Below are 10,414 nucleotides of genomic sequence, written 5' to 3' on the forward strand. Positions count from 1 at the left end.
TTTTATATACAATTTTTCTGCAGACAAGTTGGAAAAAGGCCTGTACTTTGAAGGAAAAAGGCATTTTTTATAGTGATGTCACTGCATCTGAAGGATGGACTGCAGGTTTTTATCTTATTTTTAAATAAAACGGTTACTCTAGTTGAGAAACTACTTATAGCACAGACTGGCCTCCCAGCAGAACATCCTTATGCTCCTGTTGTTGGGTAAACTGATTGAAACTTCCTGAAAAAAATATGCGTTTAACTCTTTTTAAATCTTTGGCAGGATTGACTCAACATTTAGTTACAGACTACAAGCAAGTTGTAGAACTTCTAGAAGAAGGAATAGCTAAAAGGTATTTTAAAACAAACCAGCTCCATCTTTATTTGACGCTTCTTTCACCATGTGTTGGTTTCATTGATGTTTGTTTTACTGACTGTTGCCAATGCTTTTCATGACAGTGTGCCAGGTTTGCTGCTTATGACGTGCACATAAGAGGTTACATATCCTCATATTATTCCAAGTAAGAGCTACAAGTACTCATGAAGTTGTTCCTTCAAAACTGAAAAAGCCCCATGCTGACTTACCCAGAAAATTCAGCCAACTGTCTGGGATAAAAATGCATGAAAGGAAAACGTTCTGCTGTAAAGAGACCAGGTTTTCTTCTCCACTTGCTCGTGACTCTTTAGACTGTTTGCCTTTCAACTCACTTGTTAGTGTAACTTAGTGATTTAATATTGCTGAAAAGACAGTTTGTTTTTATTTAATTTATACAAGTATTTGTTTTGTAATAATTTGGTTTGATTTTTATAAGTGTTTTTTTAAGTTCTTAGTACAAGTCATGCACACTTGCTATGAGACAACTGTGGAAATTACATACTGATGAAGCCAATGATTTCAGCTCTTGTTAGTTAAGACACTTTTTTACTTTCCCAACAGGGAGCCTTGGATATCAGTCCAACTGCTGTAATGGTGAGGGATAAGAGTTATATTTGAAAGGATCCTCCAAATACAAATCATAGTTCCAAAATCATATCATAAGAGAGGTCAAGATTTTACAATATCGATGTTGCTGGGAAGTAAATTGAGACTAAGCTGCATTATCACAAAAACAGAATATACAGCAGGATTGCATTTTGCTGCTTCTGCTTGTAGCAATCAATAGATGCAACTCTATAGTAAGAAGAGACATTTTCAGAACAACAACAAAATTCCAAGTTGTCTCATTGCTAAGGAAATAGAAGACAGAGAGAAAACAAAGTCAGAGGTTTGATATTTTGTGTGGGTTTGTGATGCTGAAGTTTCAAACTTTATCACTTGCATGAAACCAAGGAGTGTTGTGTTTTTCTGAGGAACATTCTAAGAACTGATTTGGAATATATAGGAAACTGCTGTTTGCCTATAGTCTTTATGAAATACAATAGCAGAGTATTTATTAACACATTGTAAATACAAACAAACTAATTCAAACCATTTGCAGTCTGAGAAATTATGCCAAATGGACGTGATGGCTCCAGGTCTGACTATACTGGAAAGGTACAGGGTGGGAAGCTCTGCTTGAACATGGGTGGTGCCTTTCATGGGTGAGAGGGCAGCTCCTGTACTAACAACAAGCAGAGTTTACTGAAGGCATATTTTCAACCAGTTGGTTTTATCAGGCCATCTCCAGCCCTGTTCTGGCTGCACCTGTCCATTATAAAATAAATAAATATGGTTTTCAACAGGCAGTCATTATTTTTGTTGTTACTCATAGTGCTATTATTTCTTTCTCTTAACACTTTACAAGACTTAGTCTCAAATGCTGAAGAAAAAAATTTAAAATGCAGGAAATACCAATTTCCAAATTTCCATAAGCATAATCCTGGTGCTGTGTCAATAACCAATGAATCTAGATAATACTATTAAAACAGGTAAAAAATTTTGCAATGTACACCACATGCCGTGATGAAATATAACATATAAAAAACTAGCACATACATTTTGCCATAAAAATGCTCACATGGGTTGTGATTAGTTGAGATATAAACTTGGCCTCCAATTATGAGTATTGTCAGAGGTAAGAAGTGAGTATTAACGCTTCCTCCTCCAAATCCTGGTGCGCTTTCTATTTCCCTTTTGCTTTATAAACTTCAGTGCTGTTCCCTTATATTCTCTGCCTACTGTAGAGTTGTGTTTTGTCGTCTGCCCTTTACCTAATTGTTTGCCTTTCTCCTCCAACATCTGGAGACTAGTTCATGTTCTCCAGCTTCCTCAGCTTAGACTAATGTATGACCATGATGCACTAGACTGCCTTGTAGCTTTTGGCAGTGCCTGATCACAAGGCAGTGAAAGTGTAGGAAGCAGAGCGCAACAGGGAGAAGAGTCCAGGTTTTGGCCTCCTGTGTCTGATGCTCAGCAGCATACACACAGCTGCAAGCTCTCTACTGTCTAGTGCAACCGGGTCACTGCAGGACTCTTGACAGCTGGGTTCAGTACAAAAACATGGTTCCACAGTCCTTGTCTGCACTACTGACGTTGCCTGCTGTTGTTGAGGGTAAGCTTGGCAAAACTGATACTAAAGGTTGCACATACAGCTGATATCCAAGCCAAGCTACGAAGTGACAAAGGAAAAGACCTGTCATCTGGCTTCTGCCCTAGGCAAAACCCTGCTTTCTTTGGTTTTTTGTAATCAGAACTATAATGAAAGTAGAATTTCCAAAAACCTGTGTTACAGAGGCAGTGGGAGAATGCTGCTGCTGCTGCTCCACCCGTGCCTGGTACCTGCTAGCCAGAGTGCAGTGGGTTAAAGGGTTAATGTTTCGTGACTGGTCTGTCCACATGGTAAAGCCAAGCAAGTGGTACACGAGAGAATTACAGAATTCATTTGGAACTCATACAGGTAGACTGGCTAACCTCATTGGACTCCTTTAACAGCATAAAACTACTGTATCGGCCCTGTGTCAGAAGGGACCCACAGAAGTCATATATGAAGCTTTCTGGACTCTTTGAAATGACAAGAAATAAAAATGGGGACAATATGGAGAAAATGTACTGGGCCAGTATATTCAGTGGTGTTGGGGATGAGCTGTATGATGCTGTTGCTGCCTGTACTTTGCTACGTTCTACCTTACACCTGTGCTGTAAGGGCACTTTAAGATACTTCTTCAGAGTGCTGCTGGTGGACAAAAGCACCTCTAACTGACCCTCAGTTTCCACCCTTACAGGTCCTCTGCCAAATACACTGTGATCAGATCCAAGAATACAACCTACCATAGTCTCCAAGTTTCACATTCCTTCTTCTTAATTTCTGCTGTATTTGTTATTTTTGCTTTCCCTGAATACAGGGAAATAAACCTTTGTAATTGAGTGGTTTGTTCTTCTTTCTAGAATCACAGCAGCTACACATATTCACAATGCTAGCAGCAGATCCCATGCTATCTTCACCATCCACTACACTCAGGTTAGCTAAAAATAATCCAGCTTCCTTTTCTCTTTGCTCTCAAAAAGCATTGTTGAATGTGTTGTGCATTGTTTACTTCTCACTGTTTTGCGCTGTTTGTAATAATCTCAGTAGAAGCTGTTACTTATTTCCTTTGGATCACACTGCAGATGTGTTACACTTCCTAGACTGCTTGATGTGCTGAGTGTTTACTGAGGTATTCTTGTTCCTTTATGCAAGCTTATAGTCAGAAGTGATGCCAAAGACTTCCTGTAAAAAGAAACCTTTAGAGTTTTAATCGGCCATTTGAAATGTAATACCCATTCTGGGATGCTGTGAAAATTACACATGGATACATTTGATGTTACGTTTAGGATCCTTAGTTAAAAGTACAGCATTAGTTTAACACTTACCAAAATCTTATATCTGTCCAGCTTTTCAGATGTGCTCATCTCTTTAGCATTTGGCATCCACTATGCTCCCAGAGACAATGCACCCTTTCTCTGGAGGAATTATATCCTTCCCTGGCAGGGAAGTCGTCCAGTGATCCAATAGACCTTTTCTATCTCACACTTCTAACATCCTGTAATCACAGAACATTTTGGGCTATTTTTCAGTAGTTTCACAAAAGACCTTTGGAATACATTAGTGGAAAATAACTGCAAGATCTGCAAGAAAGCCTTTCACAGTCGCTAGGCAGTAAAGCTTTTTTCCAAGAGGAAGTTGGTGTAAGAGAGCAGTTTCTCTGTTGGGTGAGAAAGCTGTTGAGTTAATGGTTTGAGTATAGTCAGTGGGTCAAGGTCCCAAAGAAAGGCAGTGAGACAGTCATGTACAACTCCGTTTCAAACAAAAGAGCACATTTATTTTATTTTCATTAATTAATTAAGAGGATTAATCTTCCTTATTTACATTTTTGTCTTTAGGCTATATTGGAGAACAATCTCCCCTCTGAAATTGCAAGCAAGATCAATTTAGTGGACCTTGCAGGCAGGTAATTAACATGCTGAAGGGCAAACAGGTAATTTTCTCTGAAGATGGTACTGCATAAAAGATGAAATTTAATATTTTAGAACTTCATTGAACTAAAAATAAGCCTGACTTTTGTGTACAATAACAAGGAATATTGAACTACTATTGTCTCTGTCATCTGTTCTTATGTATTTGGTACTGGAGTTCATTGGGGAAGGGAATTCCTGGGTCTTAAATCCAATACTGTGCTGTTACACACATTTGAGTAATTCCATTCAACCCTGTATTCTTGTTAAGTGGATATTCTGGTAGCTATTGGTGGAATTATCAAATCTGAGCTTCAAAAGAGAGGAAAGGGGTAATGGCTTTAAACTTAAACAGGGGAAGTTTAGGTTAGATATAAGGAAGAAGTTTCTGTTTTCTTTTATGTCAGGAAAATGCATAATGATTTCATAATGATTGTATGTTAATAATTAAGCATTTTTGTTTGGTTTGCATTGTCTTTTTCATGCTTGTGTACTACAGTGAAAGAGCTGATCCCAGTTACTGTAAAGATCGTATTACTGAAGGTGCCAATATTAACAAGTCATTAGTTACACTTGGAATTGTCATCTCCACTTTAGGTAAGCACAGTAGTTCTCTATATTGAAGGGTAGTGATAAAAGCCTAGGACTCCCTCACCATGTGCTGTGTCTTAATGTTTCTCTATATTTACAACAAAAAGCTGAACAGAACAGCTGTGTGGCATCTTCATAAACTGTAATGACATCTAAGAAAATTAAATAGAAAAAGGTAACTCTTTTCCTGAGCTCTGTGGTATTTCTCCTTCAGCACAAAATTCACAGATGTTCAGCAGCTGCCAGAGCATAAACACCATAACAAGTGAAGGGGACAGCAGTCATGCAGACAGTCCTTCCACAAGCAGCGTCAGTGGGACCAGGCGACCGGCTTACATCCCGTACCGTGACTCCATCCTCACCTGGCTTCTGAAGGACAGCCTGGGAGGCAACTCCAAGACCATTATGGTTGCCAGTGAGTTTGGTTTCTATTCACTCTTAACATTCTGCAGTACGTTACCCCCTTAAAATACGTCTCTACTCCAGTGAGAAGACAGGTGTATCACTTAGGATCCGTCCTTCTAAAGTTTTTCATCAGTACTTCATAGGATACTCAGGGAAATGAGAAGGCATGCTGATTGTACATGAATTTAAGCTTAAGAGTCTTTTCAAGGTCATAGCTTTGTTTTAAAGTGTGTTATTCAGCTATAAACACAGTCTTGAGAGGACATTTTCCATGAGCTTGATGAAATATCCCTGAGGTTATTCTTGGGTTCGTTTTTTAAAAAAGCAAGACTAAAAAAATCTACCTTTTTCAAAAGTGATGGGTTAAACTGGTTATTCTTTAAAATATTGTTTATTTTCTATTTGTTTTCTATGTGTAGCTATCTCTCCTGCCAGCTCCAGCTACAACGAGACCATGAATACCTTGAGATATGCTTCAAATGCCAAAAATATTATTAACAAGCCCAGAGTGAATGAGGTGAGGCCTTGAGTTCTGCTCTTCATTCTTGTTCTATTTTGTTCTGTGTATTATTTCAGTCTTACTTGGTATATTTGCACTCTCAGTAAGATTCATACACCTTTTTCCCATGTTAGTGGAAGCTAAATAGGAGCCTGGACATTATAGAAAGCCCATGATATCCCCTTGACACCATCCCTCCAGCTAGTTGCTAGTTGCCGCCTTCTCCTCACTGCAAACCAACCTGAGCCAAACTGTCAGTGGCAGCCAAGAGAAAGTTGACTCTTTGTCTCAAGAGTTTCCCTGAACTGTCTGCAAAAAGCTGATCTCCAGAAACTGCCTGTGCAGAGATGATTACTCTGAAAGTGAGATAAATGCCTCCACATGAGCTGGCAGGAAATGCTTTGTGTATCAACTGGAAGGGCTTTTATTACCATAGTTGGTGACATTCTCACTTAGTCTCCTCTAGTCTAGTTCTCTCCTCTGCATGGCAGGAATAACAGCATTTTTCTGACCTGATGGGACTGTTTTGAAGATAAATTCATAAAAGTAGTGATGTATCCAGCTATTGTTATAATGGGAGCAAATATGGTATGTCTGTGTTCAGAGAAGAGATGAACAAAGTTTATGGCAAAAAACACCTATCAAAGATGGGAACCACCTGTCCCTAGGCAGTATATTCCAGGGGCCTGGTGGAGCGGATGCTACTTGAGTATGCCTACTCTTCTCTCCTCCCAGCTCTTGGAACAGCTTTGCATTAACTTCTTTAGCTAGAATATTTAAAGAATGATTTTTCCAACATCTGTCTCTTAATGTTTCAGGATGCAAATGTAAAACTGATCAGAGAACTACGAGAAGAAATTGATAGGTTGAAAACTATGCTGATGAGCTTTGAACTGGTATGTATGAACACTTCCTAATTGTAGCTCTAATTGAACTTCAGGGAGCTACAGTAGCTTACTTTGTCTTATCTGCTTATCTTTCCATGTTTATTGTAATTGGAGAGAAATGAAACTGTTCTCTACGATTTCACAATGTTTATAAGGCTAACTTCATTTCTGTCAGTTTTCCTTTTTCTGGCATTATACTGATAATCCTGAAATAAAAGCAGTTGTGTAATGATTAGGAAGGATTTTCTTGCCTGTCTTTCATGAAGTCAGACGGTCTTGTTGTCCAAAAATATCATTTGTATTTGCAGGGATATGGAAGCACCAAGACAGTACAAAATATTCAGCTTTGATGTGATTTCCCTGCCAGACTTGTTACAATCCTCCTTCTCAAAAAAAGTGAACTAACAGACCTCAACAGTACTTTGGAGGTTTTGCTCTTTCTACGTATTCTGTCCCTCAAAGAAAGTTGTGAACATCTGTGAGCCCTCACGATACAGTTGGCACGCTTTATGCTTTTCTCCTTTGGAATAATAATAAGAGCATCCTTGTTTTCCATGCCATGGGAAAGCATGTTTTGCTGGGAGAGACTGGAACTAGAATCCAGGGTATACTTACAGAGAAATATCTCTCCTTCAAAGCTCTTTCACCAGTTTTTCAAAGAACTTTGCATGCCATACCTAGAGAGGTGTAGGCCAGATGCTAGAAGGCAGCACCAAACATTTGTGTATTTTGTCTTTCCTTCTGCTGAAATCATGTCCTTGAAATCCTGGAATGAAAGAACATGCCTACCGGTTGTGGATAAGGAAACTAACATGTATATCTTGGTGGCTGTTGTTTGTACAGAGGAATTCCAGTCCTTCTTGGAGTGATGACAGGGATGGAAATCTGACTGAGCTGGTTCTTCAGAATGAAATGAAGGTGTGTATGAACTGTTTGATGCTGTAACTCTCTTGCTTCAGTGGTCCAGTGGGGGAAAGTATTGCTATACTTTTGAAACCACAATGAAAACATTTTTGTCCTAATTCTTTCCTGTTTGCTCTGAATATGCAGGCAACTGCCACCCTTAATGCACGTTGGGTGCTCTCTACCAATTTGTTGTGGAAGTCTTACGTCTTTAACGTGACACTGTCCACCGCATATCACTAAGTCTGCACATTCTACTCCATGTTTGAAAACTGTCTTGACTTATCACAGTAATTAATTATACAGAGCTCCTCTCTTCTAAGATTAAAGTCCTCCAATTTATCCAAAGAAAATTATTGTGCAGTCACCAAATCAATAAGATTTGATCACTGGTGACCTGGAAAGGTTTTGGAAATCTTAATTTCAAGATTTGCTTAAAGACAGGCAAAATAACTAGTTAGCATGATCATACATCTTTCTTACATTCTGGGAATGAGTTTCAATAGATTAAAACTGCTTCACTAGGTGGTAGTACAGTTTTTACCTGATTTTTTTGTTGCCACAGAAATGCACTGCAATTATAAACAAACCTGCATTGCTACTGGTGAAAGAATTTTGCATCCAGTAACTGAAAAAAAAAAATGCTGTTCTGAAGAAATTTTTGTATGAGAAAAATTAGCCTGCCTTGTAAGTGAAATAGTTTCCTCTTCTATTCTTTAAGATTGAGCAATTGACCAAAGACTGGACAAGCAAGTGGACAGACATGAAAGCCATCATGGAAGAATACAGTGTGGATATCAACAAAAAAAAAGCTGGAGTAACAATAGATTCTAGTTTACCTCATCTAATGGCCATGGATGATGATATCCTCAGCACAGGAGTGGTGCTGTATCATCTCAGGGTGAGATATTGAGGTCATTAGCAAAAAATGTGTTAAATACAGTTGAAAATCGTGTATCTGATTCTATGATCTGTCTACTAATACAATATCTTAATCCAAATCTAGGTTTTGTGCTACTAGATATAGTTTAGGGATAAGGGATTTTTTTTCCTATTTGAAACAGAAATCATGTTATTCTTTATCATGTTGAAAGAGAAGCCTTACTAATTTTTCTTATGCCAGCACAAAGAAATCATACCAGGTAATAAGTAGGGACCAAGAAATAATACTAGCGCTGATCAACATGCAACTTGAACTACTCAAATCCTACATTAACATTAAATATTTATTACAAGTAATTACTGCTACTTAAATGTTTTTCCATTATGTTCCATTTTGGAAGCAACAAGTATTTTCACATGCTAATTTTGACAACACCTTAAGTAATTTACAGATACTTATTTTAATGGAGAAACCTCATTTGAAGGGTCACCTTCTGAAGTCATTAGTGTCTGTCTGTCACACTAACATCTTTGTCCCCTCTTTCTTTGCTCCTAGATGCTGCCTTTTCTTTTCTTTGTGCTTTGCATCTTTTAGACTCTGGTGTCTATTACCTTCATCTGAACAGCAAGAAGGTAAAACATTAGTGGTTCCTTACATATTAGGGCTTGAGCATATAACAGTACTTCACATTGCACTTCCAGAAAGAAGTCATGGCAGCAGGTTTCAGATCATATAGAATAAATATTTTCTTACCTGTATAGTCTTTTGATGTGCCTTAATTACACTAATCAATGCTGTGCCTATGCTTAAAGAACCCTTCTTAGGTCTGTTCTTTTTTTCTGGCTTCCATTAACAAAAACATATACTTTCCCTGTAATTTCACTGAGCTTTTTGCATAGCTTAAAAATATGGGATTTGTTTTAGGAAGAGATGTACTGCAAAAATCTTTTTGAAAGTTGGAGTATTCCCAAAACTGAAGGGGGAAAGTAGTTTCAGTCCTTATGGTTTTATAATGTGCCTTGGGATTTCCACACACTAGTCAGGAAACACTGCAGAAGGGAACAATGTAAAAGCACTTCAAAAGATCTGAAGATGTACCTCAATAAGCTAAGATGAAGTTGTGAGTTTACGTCATCTGAATTGTCTTTCACTTTTGCAGGTAGAATACTCAATATTAAATTAGGAAAGAGTATAAGTATTTAAATTATTAGCTCAGTAATAGCATTTGAAAAAATTAAATCAATGTGGACCTGGGTTATGGCTGGTTTTGTTTTGTTTTCTTCTTTAAGCTGAGTTAGTTTGCTTGTATCATATCTATTCACTTGTTCTCAGCTGCAATTTTTAATTGTACTTAAACTCACACAGAATCACTCCAGTAACTGGGATACTATTGTGAATTTCATGAGCCAATACTGCTGTAAAACTTTTCTGAATTAAATTGTGTTATTGGAGAGTTATTTCATTACATTGGGAAAAAAGTTTCTTTTGGAATTACAATAAATATTTCTTTGCTTAGTCAAGAAGATAATTGATAAAGAAAACTTTTAGGAGTTGGTTTACTTCTCTTTGTTTAAAATACGTGTTGTTAACTCACCTGATTGTGTGAGATGAGACAAAGGCAGTATGGATTGTAAGTTTCCTACAAGTTGTGGCCAAGCCAGGTGGGTATTCTGTGGTTGAGTCCACTGAACATTAAGCTGATACCAAACTTGATAATTACTCCAAAACAGGGTCACAATCCAGATTTCAGTCTCTCTGGCAAGGGTTTTTCAGCAGGGCTTGTATTACAAGGGGTCTGTTAGTTGGTTCAGAGAGCTGAGCTCTGTGAGGAACTGAATGATAATCATTCTC

The 10,414-nt window shown here is 37.9% G+C and overlaps 1 protein-coding gene across 1 annotated transcript in view; it reads left to right on the plus strand.

Annotated features, from left to right (window-relative positions):
- Positions 1-267: 267 nt before the first annotated feature.
- STARD9 (StAR-related lipid transfer (START) domain containing 9) overlaps positions 268-10,414 on the plus strand; it is a gene marked incomplete at its 5' end in the record, with an annotated part of 47,993 nt that continues 37,846 nt past the window's right edge. Inside the window, 9 exons of the mRNA XM_010010060.1 lie at positions 268-337; positions 3,349-3,421; positions 4,324-4,391; positions 4,895-4,992; positions 5,201-5,401; positions 5,811-5,908; positions 6,709-6,786; positions 7,621-7,695; positions 8,402-8,581. Of these exons, the coding sequence (XP_010008362.1) occupies positions 268-337; positions 3,349-3,421; positions 4,324-4,391; positions 4,895-4,992; positions 5,201-5,401; positions 5,811-5,908; positions 6,709-6,786; positions 7,621-7,695; positions 8,402-8,581 (941 nt within the window). The remainder of the gene's footprint in view (positions 338-3,348; positions 3,422-4,323; positions 4,392-4,894; positions 4,993-5,200; positions 5,402-5,810; positions 5,909-6,708; positions 6,787-7,620; positions 7,696-8,401; positions 8,582-10,414) is intronic.

The sequence above is a fragment of the Nestor notabilis genome, unplaced genomic scaffold (genome assembly GCF_000696875.1).
Source record: "Nestor notabilis isolate BGI_N333 unplaced genomic scaffold, ASM69687v1 scaffold17872, whole genome shotgun sequence".
NCBI classification, from domain to species: Eukaryota; Metazoa; Chordata; class Aves; order Psittaciformes; family Psittacidae; genus Nestor; species Nestor notabilis.